The following is a 26428-nucleotide window of genomic DNA, read 5'->3' as shown; positions in this document are numbered from 1 at the left end:
GGCTTTTGTGTTTGGGACATGTTTTGCCCCTTATCTCAAGAATCAGTGAGTTAATAAATATCACACGAAGAAGAATGCAGTGTTTCTCCAAGTATCAGCATGATACCAAGTATGATATTGATTTTATACAAGTTTACTTAATAAAGTTAATATTAAAGGTAGGGTAAGCGCTTTCTGGTAACCGATGTTGATATTTCAAATCACCAAAACTAACACGCCCCTATTTTGATAGATCTGCCCCACACATTCGTACGTAACCCAGGCAACGACTATGGCGGAATCTGCTATGCCATAAATAAGTGAAAGCAATGTGGTAATCCAAGTCGAATGTTCAGTGAAAAACTCATCCCTTACATCTCAAAAACACAAACACAGCTCTCACGACTCGATAGCACGAGCGTGACAGTCCAAATAACGAACATATTACAATTATGACATTTTTAGAGGGTTATATTGATCACGAAAAGAGGAAGCAAAGGAAACAAACATATATTAGGAGTTTATGGTCTTACTTTTCGGACACACTGCGAGCTGACGCTTGAAACAGACAGTGGTCTATAGGATGTGGAAATGAATGGGTCTTTATCATCGCTGAAGTGAACGACAATACGACTGCAAATGGACAAACAAGCGAACATGACACACGAGCATATTCAAGCAAAAGCCAGCATATATTAGTTCTGTGAAACAAAACAAAACCAATGTTACTCGCCTATCGAGAAGAAATAAAGCAACCTCTGCGTCCGATTGCAGGCCTCCTTGAGTTCTCTCCAGCGTTGGAAAGCTGATACATCTTGCCTGATCGTAAGCCTTCTTTTCTTCCTTAGATTTTTTCCACGTTTTGTATCTGCCATCTCTCTCTTTCTGTCGTCGCTCAGCTAATGTCCGTCCTGTGTCGTGTATTTTGAATGATGCACTGAGCGATCTCTTCTCCCCATCATTAGTAGACACGCACCTTTACTGCTGATGGGCTACAAGTTTGTTTTGGTCCACGGCCCGAGCCGGCACTTTACTAAAGCAGTTTTGAAATAACACTTACCCCACCTTTAAGTGACAAAGCCACAGGGCTGTAATTGCGTCTCTGAGCAACACACGGTGGTGTTTCCTTACATTGATTGAACGAATCAGTTGAATCAAAGTTTCAATTAATAAGAGATATTAAGATGGTAAAATGCTTTGTTCCTGAATGAATCAGCTGTTTGAATGAATGGTTGAATCTCAACGACTCACTTGCTGCAACCTGCTGGCGGTTTTAATTTCACATTTAAACTATCTTTTTATGTTTTAAATCATTTCAAATATCAATATTCAACATTTTATGTTTAAAACATAACTGCATTTGTAACTGAAGGTTATTCATTTGTCACCTCTGAGCTGCATTAAACAGTGTAAATGCAACTAAATGCCACTTCAGATGCAGCTGCTGTGTTTCCTCTCCATTGCAATGAATTTTGTTGATACTTATTTAATTTGATTGGTAACAGTCCTTTTGTTTATTATTATAATAAAATTTGATTACATTTATGAAATTGACACAAAAGATGATGCATGCATTTAATTAGGTTTAAAAATACATTTATAAAAATCAATCAAATTTTATTTTTAATAAAATCAATTTAAACTTTTTGGAAAAGATGATTTCTGTCACTGCAGTGAACTGACCACCACACAGAATATGAACAATATCAAAAACTTTAGGAGTCAGCTGTCCACAGCAGCCCTAAACCTGCCAAAGTGCAGCACAATAACACACACAGCAAAATATTGTCTGATTATCGATAAAATCCCAAATAAATATTCAGATATATTTTTTTGTCAAAATAGCACACCCCTACCTTAAACACCTAAAGATTCTCCAAAGGTTTCTGACAGTCTAGAAAACTGAGAGACCTCAAATTACATCACAAGCACTTTTTTTTTATCAGGAGGGTCATGACATAAATGTAACTCACCACATGGGGGGAAACATCCAGAGGCTGCAAGAAAAAGAAAAAAAACAAGTTTAGATACTTCAATATCCATGTGCAAGGAATGTACAGTTTAGTTATTAAAACTGAAACTGATAGGTGAGTCAATTTTAAGGCTGGAGAAATTATGAAGAGAGAAATGAGGAAATTGTGATGAAACTTATAGAGAAAAGTGAGAGCTGCAGTTTAAAGATTAAGGCTCAGGTCCAGTATTTCATGGTTTACCAAGCAAAAGAAATGAAGTTATAATCTAAGTCTCACCTCTTGGCAGCCTTGAGGCTGCTTCAATGAAATTGTTTGCTGCTGCCTGTAACCTGAACTCATACACTGTATCTTAAAAAAAAAATGGGAGAAGGACAGAACCATTTAACTTAATTTCACTCAATGTGTGCATGTCAATGATTGTATATGTCTGTTCAATCAGGCTCTCTTCCTGATCTTTCATGTCAGTCTCGGCCTGTCTTTTCTGATTTCCCCAGTGTGAAATAATGGGCTCTTCTCAAAATGCTGCATCAACAACTTAACTATTGAACAATTGGAAATCACCTAAAGTAAGCACTTCTTTTTGAAAACTTTCATTGAATAAAAAACAAACAACAACAACAACCACCCATCTTTATTTTTTCTGAAGCAGATCAACAATATCTTTTTTCAAAAGGATAAATGATTTTGTACTTGTATAAGTAAAACTTGTAATCAAACCACTAGAACTGACAGGTTTACAGCTTTACCACATCCAACTTGTCATAAAATACACTGCGTTTCTGGGTGCGGAAAGTGTAAGCAATCACTTCACATTTGTACACATCAGTTTTCAGAATACGTAATGTAAGAAACTCCAGGCCTGTTTATACTTTGTAATCTAGGTACTGTTGGAGTTCACTGATAAGATTATCCTCACATTTACTATTACAAACGAACCATATCTGAAAGTAAATATTTATTCTGTTGTCTCTAAGTAAATCCTAGAGGTTGTTGGTCATTATAGCCTATAATGAATTGTAAAAGGTCTTTTCCCTTCCCAAACAAACAGTAATCACTTTGCTGGATATATTTATATGAATTAATATGTTACCATAATTTGTCTGCTCGTCAAATTCCTCCACTATAGGCATAATTTCAGCCATCAAGATATTCTTCAGCTTCACGTCATAGCCTCTCCCTGAGAACCAAATCCAAAACAATAATCTGTAAGCCGCTATGTTCTTGTACACATAAAACAGTAAACATATAAAAGAAAGTAACATTTACTTTTGCTGCCTTAATTTGAAAGTAGGCTAGGCTAAAATCAAAATAGACCAACGTTTTTTTTTTTTTACCCGCACATTAAATTTGATAGGCAATTGATTAAGAAAAACTATCTGAGAGTAGAAATGACAGAAATTAGTGACAAGTTAAATTTGAATAGGCCTAACGTTAGCCTACATAAAGAAGAAAACATTGTACGGTGTTGGAAAACGTGAATGTGATCACTTCTTCCAAACGATGCACATCGATGACATTTTTAAACTTCTACATTTCATTTAAGAAAACAGAACCAGTCCTGGACTTCAATAACACGAAACCCCATAGCGCAGCTCCGGTAGTTTTGTTGCATAGCAACTTTTAAGTTAGTAACTACTAGACCTTTATGTAGCCTAAAACAGCGGAAGGATATAATTAACTATTTTACTAATTAAAACAAGTTTAAATAATATTTCGGTTGTTAATATTTGTATTATATAAAGCAAAGACACTCGTGCCATGCCGAAATATGTCACGCTAGGCCTAACGTTACACTACAGCACAACTTCTCGCACGGAATAATAGGCTATGTGATTTCATAATTCTTACCTACTTTCCCTGCCTCCGTTACTCTTGGTTCATTGTTGAATATGCGATCCAGTGTTTTGAAACAAGAGTCTACATTCCTTATATTATATTGGGTAAGAATATGGCCCCAACACAAACGAAGACTGTCATCGACATCGATAAAGCATTGATAACAATTCAAAGCTCTACTAATAACCGAGCTGAAAAACAACAGCTTCGCAATTAACACAACCATTTCTGTTTTTGTGTTCTTTCTGAACCTGAGAAGATAATATGAAACTAAACATCTTAAGAAAATTCAGTTGAATGATGACATCGTCGTGACAAAATAGCCTTTGAGAACCGTTGAAAACGGGTTTTAACTGCTCTACGTTAGCACAGCAATATAACATGATGGTGATTATTTGTGTTACAATAAATATAACAAACAATAATAAATAAATAAAAAGCTAAATCAACTTTTTTTCCTAGTCAAATGCAGTTTAGCAGAGATGTCTAATCAACCCCAATTAAACACACCTGAACCTAGTCAAGGTCTACTAGAAACTTCCAGGCAGGTGTGTTGAGGCAAGTGGCCCTCTAGCACCTAATTTGGACACCCCTGGATTATAGGCTCATGTAGCTTTCTTAAAGGGATAGTCCACCCAAAAGTGAAAATGTATTCATAAAATACGTTCCAAACTTGTATGAATTTCTTTTTTCCCCAGTGAAACATAAAAGAAGATATTTTGAAGAATACTAGGGGGTTCCCATTGACTTCCATTATATGGGGGAAAAAATGGAAGTCTATGGGAACTGAAACATTTTGGTTACCAACATTCTTCAAAATATCTCCCTTTGTGTTCCACATAAAAAAAAATTAAGTCATACAGTTTAGGAACGACACGAGACTGAGCAAATGATGGCAGAATTTTCATTTTTCGGTGAACTATCCCTTTAACATAATGTGAGGTCGTGATCATGCAATGTCTCCAGACAAAAGCAATACATGTGATGTTCATGTTGGTCTTGTGTTCCCCCCACTATTTCTTGTTCCTAATTTACTCCAATTGTCTTTTCAACCCTCTTATGCTCCCATTATGCACCATTTTGCTGCAAAGAGAAGAGCTTGGGAGTGTGTGTGTGTGTGAAAGGGAGATGGAGAGAGAGAAAGAAAAAGGGAGGGAGAGGGTGATGCCTGTGTGCCTGTTGATGGTGGTGGTGGGGTGCCGTGATATTGCAAATGATCCAAATTGACCGGAACAAAGAGAAAAGAAAAGGCATTCTGCGCATGTGATCGATCACTGATCTCTGAGCAGCAGACGAAAGAAAGGAAAAAGACAAAACATAAAATTACAATAATGAGACATTAGAAAAAGCGTATTTACCATTCATAACAGATAAATATAAAGGTTGAAACATACACAAATATGGTAGGATGGGGAAGGACTCCCAACATTGTCAATGTGTGTGTGTGTGTGTGTGTGTGTGTCTGAGAAATAGAGAGACTACCAATCAAGCCCACAAGCTTATTGCATCCCATATCCCACACCCCTCCCCCCCAATTCCATCACCCCAAAACACCCTCTCCTCCCTCCACCCCCTCTTCCCTGTCTTTTCCAAAGTGTCGCCATGGTAACGAGACAGGGCGCCTAATACATGAAGTTAATATATTTCCAGTGGCAGGAGCGACTTGGGTACTAATGCATTCATCTGTCTCTGCAAAGACAAGCCAATCAATAGTGAGCAGGAGCCCCACCGCAGGCCTGCCAGAGAAAAGACGTTGTAGTCAGTCAGTCGGCCTATAAGCAATGATCAGGAGACAGGTAGCATTGCGCCGCACTGTCCTGAGATGCTTATTCTACAGCTGGCCCTCCAACGGGACGCCAAAAAGTCACAGAGGGTGTGCTGAAAAATGAACATATCATGGAGTGCCAGTGTCCCTTTTTTCCTGGGTTCATTTTTCATTTGTGATTTCGAATGTGCATCGTGTGTGGGACAGTGACATTTTTCTACAGTACGAAATTTTATATTTTGGATTTATTGACAGCCATGAAAAAAACCTTTGCATCTAACATGTTCCGACAAGGCTTTGTTGGTTGTTTCATTTCAATTCAAGTTTATTTGTATAATGCTTTTCATTGTTTTAAAGCAGCTTTACAGAAAATGCTCGTTTCAATATACAAAATTAATTTGCCAAAGTAATGTCCATATGACAAGAGTATACAGCTATAATATAATGCATGTTATGTGGTTAGTTAACGCTGTGTATGCATTTAAGCTGACACAACAAACATTACAACTGCAATGATTACATTATGAGGATTATATTTGAAAGTTTTGTATGTTGATCCAAAGATGGCATCATTTGAAATCTCTCAAATTTCTTTTGCATCAATTTAAAAGAGGACCATTGTTGGACTGCATTGCGCTGCTCAGATTCAGTTACATTTTCACACTCACTTCATTCACGCTGTCACACATAATAATTGCATCAAACAACATGTGGGATGTTTAATTTCACTTTCATTTATTTGTAAATAGCTCCATTGATAAGTATGAACAAATTATGCACACATGAACGTTAGAAAACTATATTTAGAAACAAGGTACTATGAGAGCATCAGATAGGGGAGAAGAGATGCGTATTGACATATATGGATACGTATACCTATAAATATATCTGTCTTGTCTTGTATGTACCGAATGATAGTATGAGTGTTGATAATATTATGGGGTCACCACCCTTGGCTGTCTTCTCATTGGATCATTTCTTTGTGTAGAACACAAAGCCAGCCAATAGGGTGTGTCCCCAGTAGTCAATACCTCAACTGGAGTACAATCTAGTAATGACTTACAGTATAACAACTCTAAATCTGCTCTTTTTTGGCATAATCGTCATTCATCGGGTTTTGTAAATACAGCTAAGATTGATTTAAAGATACAATCAAAAGGTAAATGTTTCTCCTTTGTTTGACTTGTTGGGATGATGGCGCATGCAGCCCTGTTCCTGAGGACCTCACCTGTGACCTAGTTTGACCTCACAGGTTAAGGGTCTCAGGGACAAAGAGACATACTGTAAAAAACAGGACCATGTTGCTGGAAATAATACATCACGAAGTCTTCAAAACCTTAAACATTTAAAGCACCTGGAAAAAGGGGCTCCGACTGCATTGCGCTGTTCAGATTTTCACCCTCACTTGGTTCAGACAGTAAGGGCACACAGAGAGCAGTAAACACATAATGTTTGCACCAAACTGTGTTGTGTCAGTCATAATAAAACCATGGGGTGTTGTTGATGGGTACTTTTACTGCAATATGTTTCACCGCAGAGGCATCATCCTCTGCACGACTCTACCAGGAGCATTAGTAAAACCTCATCTGCTTGAGGAGCTTTTCCTTTGGAAAAATCAAAGGTGCATCCGCTGACTCCTGAGACAAAGAATTCTCCGCAATATTACATAACAACCAGGAGAAAAACTAAGATCAAATAAAATGAACTTACAGTGTAAAGTAATTCTTGGTAAACCATTAAACAAAAAGCCATAAATCATCACCGAAAACAGCCATGTTCACACTTGAACAGCACCTTGAGCTGTCACCAGGTGACATGAGGACAGGGCTAAAAGGAATACCTACAGCAGCAATTGCATATGGAGGTAATCCAATTCCCCCCCCAATGTTCAGGTGTTTGGTTGAAACCTGTTAAGATAAAAAACAATACAAATATGAATATATACAATGCAAACATTTTAGGAGGCTAAACAAGTGGTTAACTTAATATTGGATGGATTGTACACAGTGCATAAACTGCAAATGGGGACCCGAAAAAGGTAAAATGGTGCAATAGTGCCCCTTCTTGGCAGACAGCTGGTACAACTGACACAGTGACAGTGAGTAGACACCAAACTGTTCAAATTCTTCATCCTGACGATCACCAAATGGGAAAAGATTACCAATAATGAAAACGATTCTTTTCAAAGATGTGAGTTGACAAACTGATTGAGACTAGACGGTTGTAGACATGCAATACTACAGACTGTACACAGTCGAAAATACTATGACAATAAAATATTTCTCAAACATCAGTGTCATGAATTATGAAAACGACTGCAGCAGTAGTTAGACCCACAGTCCTATTGTCTTTTAAAAACATACAAGCGCACTTCAAAGCATCACTCCATCTCGCCATTAGAGAAACATCATCTGTCTTGCATACATGCATGTGCACAGGTGTGTCAATCACAAGCGCTACAATAAACTGTCTACGGCAAATAAAAGCCTCTGCCGTGCCAAAAAAAACGCATGATGATGTAGCAGAGGGCGAATGGCAAAAATCCAAAAGGAGATATACTACCTCATCATGGCATCTGGAACATGCAGACTTTGACATTGTCAACCTTTGCGGCGACAAAAAGTGCATGTCGACACACGAAGTCTGTCGAAAACTAAGCAAATAAGACGAAAAAACGGCTCACGTGCAGCATGAAGGATGCGGAAATGTGTCTGGCTCAAAAAAGTTAAACCTGGTGAGACAAAGACAAAGTGAAAGAAAACGAGAAAACGTCCATCCTTTACCACTCTCTATGGGTCCAATCTAAGTGTCTGGTCATCTCTCCCCCTTTCTCTGGAAAGAGAAAAACAGTCAGACAGCCAGTCAGACACACAGACAATGAGCTCACAGGCAGGTAGAGCAAAGACAATCACACTGATCCCATAGGTAGCACACAACCTACCTTCCCTACAGCAATCCTATAGTCTACAGCACCACGAGCCCCTCAGACTGTGTCCTCCCTGTCAGACAGACACTCACACACACATACATTTTTTGCCTTTGAGTCTTCCATCTCTATGTCTCTCTTTTCAGCATCTCAAGCACTCACATCCCTTGTCCCCAATCTCAAACTCTCTCGCTTTTTACCTCCCAATCCCTCCCTAGCCTACAACATCCCTATTCTCTCTCTCTCTCTCTCTCTCTCTCGCTCTTTCCCTCGCTCACGTTTTTTCAGGCATCGTGTCTCCGTTACTACCCCTGCCCCCCTTCTTTCGCAGTCTGTGCGCTCGTGTATGCATGCGTCTGAGAGAGGAAATGTGTGTGAGAGACAGAGGGAGCAGGGAGGGGGCAAAGGGGAGAGGAGAAGAGAGTCGAGAGTAAGAAGGAATGGGAAATGAAGGGGGAGGGTCAGAATCTCAAACAGGGTGAGAAGCCACAGAGCATCAGGCTAGCAAAATGATAACGCGCTGGAAAATATTACTCCCCGCGTTTGCCGCAATCTTCAGTTAATCAATCTGCGGGTACGCCTCATCAGATTACGCTCCGTCTCCCAGACGTGCCGCACGGCTGCATCAGTACAGCAAATAGGCTATATCTACTTGTGCACTAATGTGTCTTTCAGCACTCAAAGCACTGCGTTTGAATCCACTTGCATCAGGTTATTAAAAGGACAGTTCATTCAAAAAATTATAATTTTGTCCTCATTTCCAAACCTCTATGACGTTCTTTCTTCTGTGGAACATAAAAGATACTTGAAGTGAACTTGAATAGAAAAAATTATTTTGTTCATTTAATGAAAGCCAAAGGGGTCCAATGTTGTAGGGCCCAACAACACTGACTTTCAATGCATAGACAAAACATGCTTCAAAATATCTCTTTTTTGCAAGTTTGCAGAAGAAAGCAAGTCAAACAGGTTTGGAACGACATGAGGGTGGGTAAAAAAAAAAAAAGACAGAATTGAACCTTTAAAAAGAATAATATCGTCATAGACATTGTGCCTAAAACTGTATTATCCTACACTTAACGTGAAATGCGATAAAAATGTGGTATCCTTTGGAAAATAATACTATATTCCGTTCATGCGTCACAGAAATGCATTGGTGTATATGTGTTTAAACAATGTATAATCTCGCATTTATAGACATGTCAAGACGTGGCAAAATAATACCACATCAAGAGTTGAAAAATTAAAAGTTAGAAGCAATTTCATCTGCTTAAAATGCTAATTTCTACGACTAAATGCTGCATTGTCCTCGCATGGCCTCTTTAGCCGGCCACACTCCATTCCCACAGCCTCAGTGGAGGTGTAGCGTTTAAATATGATTTATGACATGCTGGTACAGTGAGTGGGGGTGGCTACTCATTTTGCTTTGAGAGCGAACAGTAACAAAGACAAAGATAGGCACAAATAGCAATGAGGAAGAGCTAAGAAGGAATAGCCCTTTTTAACCGGCGGGTACGAAAGCCCCTTGTTCTGTAGCCAAAATGTCTGCTGCAGACATCATTATTAGTACAATCTGGGATAAAGACATTCAGACATTGATGCGCTGGAACATGAAAGGGCCCACTAGTATGGATCAGCTGTACATTAGCTTTACAGTAGCTTATTCAAAGGGAATGCTTAATAACCTCCATTTCTACAACAGAGGCAACAGCTGTTATTAGTATTGCTGACTGCAGGCAGTCTTATTTGCAAAAACTTGTGCTTTATCTGGTTCTCTTTTATGTTCATTTCTATGAATCTAATGTTTCCCCCTTACTTCTGTCTTGTTTTACGGATGCTCTAATGCTGTCCAGTGTAGGCTACTGCATGTCTGCAATAAGGGAGCAGAATAAGACAAAGCGCTGAGGTTCTTGCTGGAGGAATGACGTCACCGTGCTCGGTGCAGGTCTCCCCATTTCAGGGCCCGGATGGCCACACTTCTAAGTCACTCTCAATTGAACCGCTTATCACGTGGCAAGACATCCGCTTCCTCGAGTCACTAGACAAATGTCAGGAAAATTTCCACTCAGGTTTAAGTTGAAGAAGGATGATCGTACTGCAGTATAGGAAAGACTGGGGCTAGTTAGGACTCTAGGTAACATTTTTCAGGGTAGGTTAGGTTCATATATGGATAGGTTTATATATACACTAGCAAAAGTTTGTGGTCGGTAAGATTTTTCAATGTTTTTGAAAGAAGTCTCTTATGCTCACCAAGGCTGAATTGAACTGATTAAAAATACATTAAAAACAGTAATAGTGTAAAATACGATTACATTTCTAAACATATTTCAAAATGTAATTTATTCATGTGATGGCCAAGCTGGAATTTCAGCATCATTACGCCAGCTTTCAGTGTCACATGATCCTTTATAAATCAGTCTAATATGCTGGTTTGCGGCTCAAGAAACATTTATTAGTATTACCAATATTGAAAACAGTTACGCTGCTTAATATGTGTGGAAGCTGTGCCAAACTTTTGTAACATTTTAAATGTCACTTTTATCACTTTTGATCAATTTAATGTGTCCTTGCTGAATAAAAGGTTATTTTATTTTATTTTATTTGAACTCAACCCATACTCTTGAAAGTAGTGCATATATGAAAAGTGATGAATATAGCAATAAAATGTCAAATGCACCATTCATCAGCACATATTTGAATATAGTCAAAAACAATTATGAATGAATAAATTGTATAAAAGTATAAAATATAAGATAATCAGTTACAATGAAAAATCTGAATATTTAAAAAGAATATCCTTGTGCTGAAAACACAGATCAACCTTTCAGTTAAAATGTACCTTAATGTGGTTAAATTGTGTATACTGAAGCTAATAAAATCAAATAAATTGCATCAAAATTGAAAAATTGCATATTTTTTTAAACTAACATACAAAACCACTGCTGGAAAAACACATTTTTTAAGTAACTGGATTTTGGACTCAAACCTTGTAGTTACTGAGATACATCCATTGAGACAACTTCCTGGAGTGACAATTTGCCCTGGTTTCCCCCATTCAAACACACTCAACCACAGGACACACACAGTTTTAAATGCACAATCAAGTGTTTGCAAGCACATACACACCACATGTATCATAAAATTCAGATTCTGTAACAAAACGTGCCAATTATTTGATTGCAGCTGATCTGAGCAGCAGTAATAGAGCAGTGGAAGTGGGTGAAGGGCATGAAAATCAAAGCAGAATATATGGGAAGAATTGGTCCAGTCTGTGCATGCGCACAGCAATGAAGAACAGACACTGAAACATATCCTAACACATACCATTATGGTGTGTGAACTCAACACCAAATCCTCAATATACAACAGAAACTATCGACATCTGACCGCAGAACAACCTCTCAGCACACCTCCAGTAGGATATATGCTGATACATGCCCTTTTATAGGTGAAAGAGGAAGAAAGAGACAGAGTGAGGGAGAAAGAGAATAAAAAGAGAGTGAGAGAGACAGAGGGGGAGTAAAAGAGAGCTACAACGCAATGCGGATGCTGGCTGTCTGAGCCACCAGCCAGACACACAGGGGGAGATGGGGAGGAGGAGGAGGATGGGGGTGACTTGGATGGTGATGCAGAGATAGGAGGCACAAACAAATAAACACACAAACAAAGCTTTTTGCTTTGTTAAACGTTTCTGCTGTTTCGGAGTGAAAAAAAAAAATTTCACTCAAAATTTCATATCAGTATTCCTCAGCTAGAAAATACTTGGTTAATTTAGAAAATGAATTAGAGGAAAATAAATATTTAATCTGATGTAAAATATGTAATCTAATAAACATTTAATTAAAAAAGGCTGATCTAGAATATTTTATCTAATTGAATGCCAGTGGCAATAAATCCAAACTAAAAGGTTCTCAGCATTTCTATAAAGCTGCTACATACACAACACCGCATACCATTGGTCTGAGAAAAAAAAAATCAGTTTTATGAATTCATTGCTTTTAATCTAAATATGATAGACTATGAAGGGCTGCTGCTTTTGTCTCCTTTAAATTCATCAGCCTCCGCCACCAGACAAAGAATGACTTTGACTTCACAACATGCAAACTACTTTAAAAGTACCTGCTGCTGAAGTTTCCATTTAATAAAAAAAGCTTTGGTTAGGTGCATGCAGTAATAGAGTACTCTTAAAAATAAAGGTGCCAGGAAGAATCAAAAAGGGGTTTTCACTGCGATGCCATAGAATAACCATTTTTGGTTCCCTGAAGAACCGTTTTTCTAAGCATTTTATAGTCTAAAGAACCTTTCTGCGCAAAAAAAAGAACCTCTTTTTTGTAATGGAAAGATTCAAGATTCAAGATTCAAGAGTTTTATTTGTCACATACACAGTTATATACACAATATACAACTGGCAGTGAAATGTAAACAGGTCCGCTCCATGGACAGTGCAAATAACAGTTACAAGAACACAAGGGAAATTAAAATAGAAATAGAATAAAATTAGAATAAAAAGTATTAACATAAGTAGAGTTATAAATAAATCAAGTAAGATAAAAATAGGAAATAAGATAAAAATAAAAAAATAAAATAAAAATATAAAATATAAAGTAAGTGGATATGATAAGTGAGATAAACTGTAGACTTAAAAATAAGTGGTTAACATAAAATATATATATATATTTATATATAGAGAAGTATGATGTGCATGCAATAGGTATAATTGCAAATCGGAGTATAATGTGCAAACAGGAGTATGATGTGCAAACAGGTTTATTACAGGTTGTTACACAGTAACAATAGGAACGTAAAGTGCAGTGCAATGGCAGTATGTGAATGTTAATGTATAAACTGGATGTTTATGCGTGTGCGGGGTGAAGTGAAGTCACGTGACTGAGTTCAGGAGTCTGATGGCCTGGGGGAAGAAACTCCTCCTGAGTCTTTCAGTCTTTGCCATCAGGCTACGGAAGCGCTTACCAGATGGCAGCAGGGTGAAGTGAGAGTTTGCAGGGTGATTTATGTCTCTGATGATTTTGGTAGCTCTACCTCTGCAGCGTTTGGTGAAGATGTCCTGCAGAGACGGGAGAGCTGAGCCTGAGATGCGCTCGGATAAGCGCACCACTCTTTGCAGGGCTTTGCAATCGTGACTGGTGCTGTTCCCGTACCACGCTGTGATGCACTGAGTCAGGACACTTTCTATCGCCCCTCGATAGAAAGTTTTCAGGATGGCTGGTGAAACCCTGAATTTCCTCAGCTGGCGCAGGTGGTACAGTCTTTGCCTGGCTTTTTTCACCTGTGTCTGGATGTGTGTAGTCCAGGTCAGATCCTCGGAGATGTTCACACCCAGGTATTTGAAGCTGTTCACTCTCTCTACCGGTGTCCCGCTGATCATGAGAGGGGAGTATGACCGATGCTGTCTCTTCCTGAAGTCCACAATCAGTTCTTTGGTCTTGTTAACATTCAGAGAGAGACAGTTGTCCTGGCACCATGATGTCAGTTGCTCCACTTCGTCCAAGTATGCCGTCTCATTGTTGTTGGAGATGAGACCCAGGACAACAGTATCATCAGCAAACTTGATGATCGAGGTGGAGCTGTGTGTGGACAAACAGTCATGGGTGTAGAGAGAGTAGAGCAGGGGACTCAGCACACAGCCCTGTGGAGCTCCAACACTCAGGGTGATGGAGGTGGAGGTGAACTGGCCTACTCTCACCGCCTGGGGTCTGCCAAGGTTCTTCATGGAACCATACACCCCACCAAAGAACCTTTATTTTTAAGAGTGTACAGGCACATTTAAGCATCCCCAGTCGAAGACCACTGAAAGTGCTCCGTTTTTTTCCTTTTGCCTCATTACAAATGATATTATCCGCACAACAATTTGTGTGAAAAGTTGAAATTACAAATGAACATTCCACACGTTTGTGTAAAACCTAATGATCACGTTCTCCTGCATGATTTGACAATGATCCAAAGACCATCTTGAGCTTCACCAGAAGAACATTGACTGTCTGTACAAGAGTTCATCTCACACATTTACATATTTGATTAGCGACCTAGAAATAGTGCAGATGCTTTAATATTTCTGATTCATTTTAGATCACATTGATTGTTTTATTGTATTACATATTTTCAACATCCTACAACTTTGTTTACTTCCAGATTTTAAATGAGAGTTGGAATCCCCGATGCTCAATCTGGGACCCCTAGCAGGTCTTTAAAGTCATATCCACTACATAACCATGCTGTAACTGAATCTTTGCTCCTGGCTGTCCACATGAGCTCATCCCATGCTGCTTCTGCCGCCATGATGAGTTCTGATAGCCGTAAGCGTGCAGCCGCAGGGAAAGCTAGAAGGTTGTACAGTTATCTCCGGGCTGTTTATTATGCGAAACCATACAACCAACTACCTCACACCGCAACGCACATGCAGAGCCACATACTTCTCTGTTGAAAAGCCCAGTAGAGATTGCAGAGGACATTATTACTCTGTTGCCAGATAAACTGGTGAATCTTCTTCTGTTGCCATCTTTACCATTACCCCCCCCCCAATCTCTTGAATGTTGATATCTCAAATATGCGTAAGAAAGTTAATATATCCTCAAAATGTACAAAATGGGTGTGCTGCCGGAGTATATTTATGACCAGTGGTGCTCATTGGAAACATGACAGTTAAAACTTAAATTTAAAAGGTATTCAAGCGTTAAAAATGAAAAGTAGGGCTGTCAAACAATTAATCGCGATTAATCACATACAAAATGAAAGTTTTCATTTACATAATCTGTGTGTGTACAGTGTATAATTATTATGTATATTTGAATACAGACACATACATGTATAAGACATATTTACATGTGTATACTGTATATATAATATTTAAATCATTTATATATTATAAATATGTTATAAATGTTTTTTTTCTTAAATATATACATCCATGTGTAAGTATATACACAGATCAGGGATAACATTATGACCACTGACAGGTAAAGTGAATAACTGATTAACTCTTCATCAGGGCACCTGTTAGTGGGTGGGATATATTAGGCAGCAAGTGAACATTTTCTCCTCAAAGATGATGTGTTAGAAGCAGGAAAAATGGCCAAGCATAAGAATTTGAGCGAGTTTGATCAGGGCCAAATTGTGATGGCTAGATGACTGGGTCAGAGCATCTCCAAAACTCCAGCTCTTGTGGGGTGTTCCCGGTCTGCAGTGGTCAGTATCTATCAAAAGTGGTCCAAGGAAGGAACAGTGGTGAACCGGCGACAAGGTCATGGCTCACTGATGCACGTGGGGAGCAAAGGCTGGCCTGTGTGGTCCAATAAAACAGACGAGCTACTGTAGCACAAATTGCTACAATACGTGAGCATCAGAACTGGACCACGGAGCAATGGAAGAAGGAGGCCTGGTCTAATGAATCACGTTTTCTTTTATATCACATGGATGGCCGGGTGGGGAACACATGACACCAGGACGCACTATGGGAAGAATGCAAGCCAGCGGAGGCAGCGTGATGCTTTGGGCAAAGTTCTGCTGAGAAACCTTGGGTCCTGCCATCCATGTGGATGTTACCTTGACACATACCTCCTACCGGAGCATTGTTGCAGACCATGTCACCTTTTCATGGAAATGGTATTCCCTGGTGGCTGTGGCCTCTTTCAGCAGGATAATGCGCCCTGCCACAAAGCAAAAATGGTTCAGGAATGGTTTGAGGAGCACAACAACGAGCTTGAGGTGTTGACTTGGCCTCCAAATTCCCTAGATCTCAGTCCAATCAAGCATCTGTGGGATGTGCTGAACAAACAAGTCCGACACATGGAGGCCCCACCTCGCAACTTAAAGGACTTAAAGGATCTGCTGCTAACATCTTGGTACCAGATACCACAGAACACCTTCAGGGGTCTAGTGGAGTCCATGCCTTGACAGGGCTGTTTTGGCAGCAAAAGGGGGACCAACACAATATTAGGAAGGTAGTCAATGTTACGCCTGAGTGGCGTATATACATAATAATTATACACAGTACAGAGAAATATATAATGTAAACATAAACTTTTATTTTGCCTATAATTAATTGCGATTAATCGCTTGACAGCACTAAAAAAGACACAAAAAAATCATTAAAATTGCTTTTAACCCTTAAATGCATACCTCGGGTCTTTAGTCACCTGTGACTTAATTTACTACCCTCCCCCTCATTCATTATTTAAAGTTAGACATCAACCTTCTTAGTGTTCCTCAATCAATTCATTATAAACAATATAGATAAAACGATGGGGTTTTCCCATCCATTTTTGTAAGAATTGTATAGGGTCGATAACGACCCGAGGTGTGTAACAGTGCAAGTATATTTTTTTTCTGCACAACAATAATTGAATCTTTGATCATTAAATAAGTGCAATTCATCTTTATTCCAGAAGGTGGCGATGTCTGATACACAATGATGTAGTGACGTTTGTCATAGTTACCTCAGGCAGAAAACAAAAGAATAGGAAGAATCATCAGTAAAACTTAAAATGGCTCAGCAATTTACTGCAGAGCAAGTACTGAACACAATCAAATATTAGTGTCATTGTCACTTGATGGTGGATCTGGTGAAGAAGCTGTCAGCGATCAAAATATTGATTTTGAAGATGCTGAAAATTATTGTTTTGAGAATATGTTGGACAAAGTGAATATGAGCCAGATGCTGAATGTACAGGGAAATGAGCTCTGATGAGGACAGTGATGATGGTATAAAACATCTGCTCAAACTGAACCCTTCAAAGCACCAAAAGGTAACAAAATATGCTTAATTTTATTCTTCTGTAACTGTTACACTAATATCAGGTGAGTTTTATATTATCGCGACAGGTAGATATCCATCTGTGTTAAATATAGATCTGGGTCGCTAAAGACCCGAATATGTAATAATGATTAGCGAAACATTTGTGCATTTAAAGGTTAAAGGTACACTATGTAAAAAAAATACTTCTGCATTTTGCGGAAGAACATTGATTTGGTTGTTCTTAGGCTCTGTGTGAATGTGTGGGTGAATAATGAATATGACCCTTCACAATAGATAATAATGCTTTACAATAAACTCTGTTAAAGAGCTACATATGGCAATTTATGGGCCCTATTTTACAGATCGGAGCGCATGGTCTAAAGCGCATCGGTTGCCACCTTCAGTGTGGCAAAATAAGGGACACCCATTCACAACCGAAAAAAGCTGATTATTGCAACAATAACAACTCAACAATAAACCATTAGAAAACATGAGATCAAGTATGTGAACTTGCAACAGAACACAATTTATATAATTTTACATTTGATTATTTCATTTATTATAAAGAACTCTTTAGTAGCCTATTTGGTGCACTCTAAAGGGATAGTTCACCCAAAAATGAAACTTCTGTCATCATTTACTCGCCCTCATAATGTTCCAAACCTGTATGAGTTTCTTTGTTCTGCTGAACACAAAAGAAGATATTTTGAAGAAAGTTTGTACCCAGGCTGCTTTGAGGGCACCATTGACTTCCATAATTGGAATGTATGTGTTCAACATAAAGAAATGTATACATGTTTGGAACAACTTGAGGGTGAGTAAATATAATTCATTTTTTGGTGAACTCTCCCTTTAAGCAGTCATTCAGAAACAGTAATCACTTTTTTGACTATTCTGAAATTCAAAAATGTTTACTTAGATTATATTTACTTAAATTATGACTATTATTATGTAATTATTTGTCCCATTTTTATCTAAATATTATTTTTATTATAATTTAAATATATTTGTTATTATGTATGATTAATATAGCCTAGCTAAATGATAAATTAATAATAACATTAATTAGGCTGTAATCTATTAATTAACCTGTCTAAAAAAAATAGAATAATTCTGTCTGCCAAGCTCGGATAATGTATGGAATATTATATTAATATACACTCACCTAAAGGATTATTAGGAACACCTGTTCAATTTCTCATTAATGCAATTATCTAATCAACCAATCACATGGCAGTTGCTTCAATGCATTTAGGGGTGTGGTCCTGGTCAAGACAATCTCCTGAACTCCAAACTGAATGTCAGAATTGGAAAGAAAGGTGATTTAAGCAATTTTGAGCATGGCATGGTTGTTGGTGCCAGACGGGTCGTCTGAGTATTTCACAATCTGCTCAGTTACTGGGATTTTCACGCACAAACATTTCTAGGGTTTACAAAGAATGGTGTGAAAAGGGAAAAACATCCAGTATGCGGCAGTCCTGTGGCCTTGTTGATGCTAGAGGTCAGAGGAGAATGGGCCGACTGATTCAAGCTGATAGAAGAGCAACTTTGACTGAAATAACCACTCGTTACAACCGAGCTATGCAGCAAAGCATTTGTGAACCCACAACACGCACAACCTTGAGGCGGATGGGCTATAACAGCAGAAGACCCCACCGGGTACCATTCATCTCCACTACAAATAGGAAAAAGAGGCTACAATTTGCACGAGCTCACCAAAATTGGACAGTTGAAGACTGGAAAATGTTGCCTCGTCTGATGAGTTTCGATTTCTGTTGAGACATTCAGATGGTAGAGTCAGAATTTGGCGTAAACAGAATGAGAACATGGATCCATCATGCCTTGTTACCACTGTGCAGGCTGGTGGTGGTGGTGTAATGGTGTGGGGGATGTTTTCTTGGCACACTTTAGGCCCCTTAGTGCCAATTGGGCATCGTTTAAATGCCACGGCCTACCTGAGCATTGTTTCTGACCATGTCCATCCCTTTATGACCACCATGTACCCATCATCTGATGGCTAATTCCAGCAGGATAATGCACCATTTCACAAAGCTCGAATCATTTCAAATTGGTTTCATGAACATGACAATGAGTTCACTGTACTAAAATGGCCCCCACAATCACCAGATCTCAACCCAATAGAGCATCTTTGGGATGTGGTGGAACGGGAGCTTCGTGCCCTGGATGTGCATCCCACAAATCTCCATCAACTGCAAGATGCCATCCTATCAATATGGGCCAACATTTCTAAAGAATGGTTTCAGCACCTTGTTGAATCAATGCCACGTAGAATTAAGGCAGTTCTGCAGGCGAAAGGGGGTCAAACACAGTATTAGTATGGTGTTCCTAATAATCCTTTAGGTGAGTGTATTATCCATAAAAAAAACAATAGGCCTATCCCTTTAGAAGCACGGATGTGTCTGTCACCGCATACTGCTTTAAGTCAGACAGTTTGAGCAGCTGAAATGCTTCTCTGCAAAGTGTGCAGTTCGCCTGAGGTTCATCATGAGTTACTGGACAGACCCATTGATACCTTTTTTTCTATTCAGCCCTATATCTGGAGAACCTCTTGCGTTCAAACGGTGGACGCGAGCTCTACATGTTTTTAAGAAAACGCACAAGTTTACAGCGCATGTTCTCGAGACTCTGCCGCTATGGCAACAAAGCCGCTAAAACGCAAATCATGCGCAAATGAGCTTCTCTACTACTTATTGTGAAATTGATTTCTTTATATTTGCTATCAGTAATCTCCACACAGCAAAATTCTTATGTGTTTATTGAACTATGTGTGGACCTATGTAAGTCATTTTGCTTGTAAATACAGGACGATTCCGTATTTCACGGGACGGGTGGCAACCCTATGCACCAGGCGCATGGTCCAAAAGGGTTGTACCTAATCACGAGTCATGGGTGTGTTTTGGGCATAATGTGCAATAAACCAATCAGAGTCTCATCTCCCATTCCGTCTACAACATTTACATAATTTAAAATCCCTTAGTTCTCGTCATCTCCCGAAAATCCAAGCAGATGTTGATTCTGGTTTTATCACGAACTTTGTTGCATTTTCTTTTTGCCAGCAGACTCTCCTCTGTTCGGTGTTTTTTTCAAACGGGTTTCCCTGGAGGTTCAAGATTTAGCGGCTCCATGTCGACCTTTCTCACTCGTTGTGACACTGACAACTAACCTATTCCACTCCCACACTATGCAAACCAGAAATGTGTTTCTCTATTTACGGGTATGACGAGACACACACGGGTGAGTGATGTATGCATGTATGCGATTTCATGCAAAACCCATCCCGTTGGGTCTAAAATATAAACAATAATAGGCTTACCATAGGCAAAAACACGTTTTGGAAGAAGGATTGATGATATATAGACCAAAAAAAAAAAAAAAAAAAAAGTTATTTAATATACCTTTAGTTATGAAAATATTTATTTAAAAAAAGAAATGATTTAAGGTCTATTTATTAAAGCTTCAATAAAGTTTTACTCCTAATATATGTTCGCTATTGTATTCAGAATCACTATAATGGCCACACTTACAGCATATATATTTATTTATTTAATAACAATGTTTGGGTATACAAGACATACTAATGCATGTAGGCAGACAACACAAATACCAAAAGCACCGTCAACAAACTGTCTTACATATTTAGCAAACAATATGAACACAAAAGCCTTGTCCAAAGCACTTTACAATCATTGTTGTGACATTGTTGCCCTCTGCTGGTGATATTGTGCACTGAAGCGACTCAGCCCTGTCTCCTGCATTGTCTCTGCTCATTAGTGGCTTCACATAATACACACGAAGCAAACATGCAAACACCCACTCACACACACACACACGCACGCACGCGCACACACACGCATCCACATGTACGCACACAGTCTGACCTCCTTGGTAAAACCACCCACTCTCTGCAACTACTAAAATATTTATGGTGCCCTGATAATGTTTTCTTTTATCATCATCATCAACCCCCTCATAAATGTATATAAACTATACTTAATATACTTATTAATTTTATTTAATGACAACGAAATGCTACAATTATCACATAAAAGTGTGTGCGTATATGTGAAGTGTGCTGTGCAAATAATGCTTGTATTCCATCAGTCTAGACTGATTCTGCAGTCCTAGCAATATAGTGGCAGGAGTCTGTCTGCTAACAGAGAAGTTAATGCTCATTCAGCAGGAAAGCAGTGGTGTAGCACTCCTCTGAGACCTCTCATTTTCACACACAGACACCAAAAGCCTACGAGAGCCATAGGTTAAAGCCGTATCACTTTGCATGCCGACTACACACGTTTCACAGATGGCATGCATGCAAAGGAATGCAAATGTGTTTATCTACACTAGCATAAGCTGCTCTGTCTACAGCCTGGCTTCTTTGTGTTTGTTCTCTACATTTGTTTACAGTGCTGTGAATTCATCCAAGAGGTTTTAGCTTAATGAGTGTATAGGTTCAACTAATGAGTTTATAACCTTCTGTGTAGTTACAGATATGAATGCTAAAAAAAAACAGGCTTAGCTCGATTAATTTGCACAATCATAAGAAGCAAGAAATTATTTTAGGAAATAATTGTGTATGTGTGGGTCTCTCTCTGGGTTATATGTGAATGTGTTAGTTTGTGTGGTTTAAAGCTGAAATGTATAATTCTGCACCTCTAGCGTCACCAAATGGGTACCGTTAATATATGATTATAGGTTTGTTAAAATTTTGAAATAAATTGTATTTTTATATTTTGTTTTCTTTTAAAAGTTTCTTTTGTTAAATGTGTTTTAAAGAAGTTTTTAGTTTATTTTTGTTATTTTTGTACTTCAGCTTTATATTTTATTTTAATATTATTTTGAGATATTTTAGTTAGTGTTTATATTATTTTAAGCAAATTTTTTTTAATGATTTTAGTTTTAATTAATAATAAGGTGGGACCGTTTTTAAAGCAAAACATTTCAAGCTAAATTTCACAAAAATAATTTAGTTAGGTTTCAAATGATAAAGTAACATTTATGTATTTTCTGGTTGAGTAATATTAGTGGAATATGTTCATAGTTTGATAAAACTGTGGTTTATCTATGTTATATATGTGAAAGCTGAATTTCTGTGGCCCTAGCGATATGAACATAATGGAAAGAAAAAAAAAACGTGTATCCGATACTCTCCATGTCTGCCATTGGATAATAATCCGATAGTCCCGCCTCAGACTCACACCATTTTTGGAGCAAATGTTGCTTTGTCAAGCTGGTTGCTCTGCATATTAAGAAGGGTAGGAGGAAGTATTTTAAAGGGATAGTTCACTCAAACATAAAAATTCTGTCATAATTTCTACCATCATCCTCATGTCATTCCAAAACATCTATGACTTTCTTTCTTCCATGAAACCTAAAAAAAGATATTCAGAATATATCATCTATACGCTAAAACCCAGTTAGGTTACTGTCACTCTTCAAAATATTTATTTGTGTGTAAGTGTGTGTGTTTCACAGCGAGCAGGACAAACTACACAAGCTCCACTTAAAAACTGCACAATATGTCAGGCAACCCCTGCATGTACCTTTACATATCTGTATTTTTGCACAGAATAGAAAAAGATGAGCGACACGTCAAAAACCTGTGACAATCCTGTGGTACGTTACCATGGCAATACTCGGGCCTCCTTTAGAGTGTTGCCAGGAAGATTATTTGGTTCTCTGTCCTTTTCGTCTCCAGACTCTTGCCCTTTTTACTTTCCTCTCACACCACCATGAATGTCATCAAGTTGCCTCCCTATTTCTGCCCCCACCATGTCCCTCTTTCTGTCCCACTACTTTTGGACCACCTACGTCTCATCCGGTTCTCATTCTAACACCCTGCCTTTCTTCGATTATCAAACCCCTTTATTTTCCCTTCCTCGGTTGACCTCTGCACCCCCTTGTTTTCTTTTAAAATCAAATCATGCATTGATGTTAACTCAGCGTCCTCCTCACACGATGCGTTCCTGCTTTAATAACACCCCCTCTCTTCCAGTCTATAGTTTTTTAAAATCCTATCTCTCCACGCATCTCTTCCTTCCTTCCTTCCTTCCCTGCACTCCAACTCACCCTTTCCAGAACCCTTACGGACACTTTCCATATAAATCCCAAAACTGGATACTGGAAAAGAGTGTTAATATGTAACTGTGTGACTGACTCAAGGTGTAGGTTAAAACGCATGTGTGTGAACATGTGTGTGCACTAGGGGTTGCACAGACTAGATGGTTTAAGCTTGATGTCAGTCGATGATCATGGCGTATAGAGGGCACACCTCGAAAATAATTCTTTGAAGTCCACTTTGACGTTCCATTTCCAAACAGTTAAAATGATAAATAAATGCATACTGCAAGAGCACTCCACAAGATATGTTTGATTATACCATCTGGATGCTCAAAATTGATCGGGTGAAAGCATGTTTTACATGTTAAGTTAATCGCCCTTCTCCGCTGCTTCATTGTAACGCACACAGATTGCGCACACACAGAAACATTCAGTAACACAGAAATGTATTGTCAACACTGTTCTGTGATTTATCAATAAAATAGCTTAGGAACTGAAAAGTTATACTAAAGCATATACTTCTTAGTAACTAAAACCCACAGCTTCACTATTAGTAGAGAGACACTGCAAGGTAGAATTAATTCACATGCAATCACTTTCTCACCAATACATTCATATGTAATATTCACTGTGCTTCTTTATCTGCATCTGATTTAGAATGAGCAGAAATCTGTGAGAAATATAACAACCCAAAGATAAAAGAACTGATTAAAATAAGCTGTTATGTAGAAGCAATAGCCTTGTGGACAGTGCTGTGTCATATTAAAGGGATAGTTGACCCAAAAAATGAAAATTACCCCATGATTTACTCACCCTCATGCCATCGTGTATATGACTTTCTTCTTTCAGACTAATACAATCGGAAATGTAAAAAGAAGTCCTGGCTCTTCCAAGCTTTATAATAATTTTACTAAAATAACTATCTTTCGACAGACGGCTATACATATCGATTTACAGCGAAAAAGTAACCCCTGACCTGACGCATGACGTATTGACGAACACGGAAGCGCAGAGGATAGAGCAAAAAAAAACACCGGTCACAAATTAGAAGTCTAAAACGATATTTTTTAAAGAGAAATTTCGATATAAGAGAAGAGGAGCTTGGGTTTGTTGCCCAGCCCTATTTGTTTGAACCGCAAGAGGCATAAAAGCTTACACTACTGCTACATCATGTCAGGGGTTACTCCTGCTTAAAGTCGACTGCTGTAAGTTAGTTATTTTAGTTTATAAAGTTTTAAATATGGATATTTTTCTTACACAAATGCATCGCTTCGCTTTAGAAGGCCTTAATTAACTCACTAGAGCCGCATGGATTACTTTTATGATGGATGGATGCATTTATTTGGGCATCACATTTTTAGAAGAGCTTAGAAGAGCCAGGACATTTTTTTATCAATCTCCTCCGATTGTATTAGTGTCTAAAAGAAGAAGAATGTCATATACACCTAGGATGGCTTTAAGGTGAGTAAATCATGGGGTAATTTTAATTTTTTAACTATCCCTTTAGGCGTTCGAATCTCAGTATGAGGTTCAGGCTTATTTATTCATTAAATGATGTCATTAGTGTCTAGTCGTCGTCGACTTGACTTTCATCACATAAATGTTTGGCTTTAAAAATCGGAAGTCATTCAACACTTAGTATGCACCCTTGAACTTGATTAACTAAAACGATAAACCATGATATAATCAGGGAGGTTAAATCTGGGAGCTTAATATTGACCGTTTTTTTTTATACTGTATGCACTGTTTGACTAATGTAAGCCAGTAATGGGCTCTTTCTACACCATAAAGGCAAAATTAGATTTAGTTAAAATCTGACAAAAATAACAACAACAACAACAAAAAAAAAATCCTGCCTTTAGCACAGCTCCTCAAAAACTTAACAAATAAATATAAAATTAAATACAATTCTCAAAATTCATATCACCTTTCCACACATTTTCATCCTGGGCAAATTTCAGCAGTAATCCCTTTCTGCCTCTTTGCAAAACCTTCGCTACATTTCAAGGTGGCAAATAAAGTGGTTAAACGTGTTGCTATGGGAACATATTCCATGGCAACCCTGGGCAGCCCGGCAACATGCCAAGCGGTTGCTAGGGCAGAGTTGTCAATCACGTCAGAGGGGTTAGTGTGTATGCCAGGCATGTTGTTGGGACTGAGAAAACAGAGAGCTCAGCTCTGGTCACACAGCACTGGTCAGCTGCAAAATATTGAAGGTCAGCTGGCATTGTAAGTGCACAAAAATGCCATTGATATTCAGGAACAATCAGAAATATTCAAAGCAACTTGACGTCAAATTAAGTGCTTCTCCCGTTTAATGTAAGAAACGACTGAGAAGCAAAACACGATAAGGTAGTTAAAAAAATATTTCAATGATAAAAGCTGACTTATAAGGAGACCTACAAACCATGGCAGAAATATGATAGATGTTAAAGGGGTGATGAATTGAGAAATCAACTTTCCCTTGAGCCTTTGATATATAAAAGTTCCTCGTGATAAGAATATCCTGTAAGTTTCGGAGCTGAAAACTTCCTTGTTAGTCAAAGATAAGCTTTTATTGACACCAGGCCCAGCAAACGCTCAATCTCAGAATATGTCGACCCTTGACGTCATCGTATGCTGAAACGCCGCCTCAACAGATAAATATGTACGCCTGCTTCTGTAGCTCCGCCCACCGACTCGTGGAGCCAAACGGATCGCGCTACCGAGCAATAAACATGCAGAAAAGAGTAATATATTGCGCTGTGTCTGGTTGTGGAAGAACACAGTCGCTGCATAAGCTTCCTTCAGATCCACAATACTGTGCCTTCTATATTGGATCCGACAGGAATGGTGCAAGACACTTATGTGAGAAAAACATGTTTTTTATATGTGATAGTATTGCATTGTTACAGATCGTATCGATTATGTGTACGTGTCTAACTGAACATTAGCACGCTGTCAAAGGCTGAAGAATCCTTTATTTGTGGTGTTGTTGGTTCATTGCGATTCGGGATCAGACTCGGACATGTATGGGCCAGTGCTCGCAAAAGCCCAACGTCCCGGGGCTATGTGTTTTTCAGACAGGCTATCTTAAATAGTGAAATAACATTCCTTTCTTGATGTGCGTTGTTCACGATCTT

General features: G+C 38.5%; 1 protein-coding gene across 5 annotated transcripts in view; it reads right to left on the bottom strand.

Moving 5' to 3' along the window:
- spaca6 (sperm acrosome associated 6) overlaps nt 1–26428 on the bottom strand; it is a 53637-nt gene that overhangs the window by 7704 nt on the left and 19505 nt on the right. For 4 of the 5 annotated variants that reach the window (XM_079837359.1, XM_079837362.1, XM_079837358.1 and 1 more), the window contains 3 exons: nt 3043–3129; nt 2229–2300; nt 1953–1976 (listed from right to left, as the gene is read on the bottom strand). In XM_079837359.1, the coding sequence (XP_079693485.1) occupies nt 1953–1976; nt 2229–2300; nt 3043–3094 (148 nt within the window). In that variant the 5' untranslated portion in view covers nt 3095–3129. Of the gene's footprint in view, nt 1–1952; nt 1977–2228; nt 2301–3042; nt 3130–7397; nt 7461–26428 lie in introns of all 5 variants that reach the window. The other variant, XM_079837360.1, reaches the window with a different exon arrangement.

Source organism: Gobio gobio (genome assembly GCF_949357685.1).
Source record: "Gobio gobio genome assembly, chromosome: 15".
Lineage (NCBI taxonomy): Eukaryota > Metazoa > Chordata > Actinopteri > Cypriniformes > Gobionidae > Gobio > Gobio gobio.
Note: the sequence above shows the minus strand (reverse complement) of the source record. Positions and strands in the feature narration are given on the sequence as shown.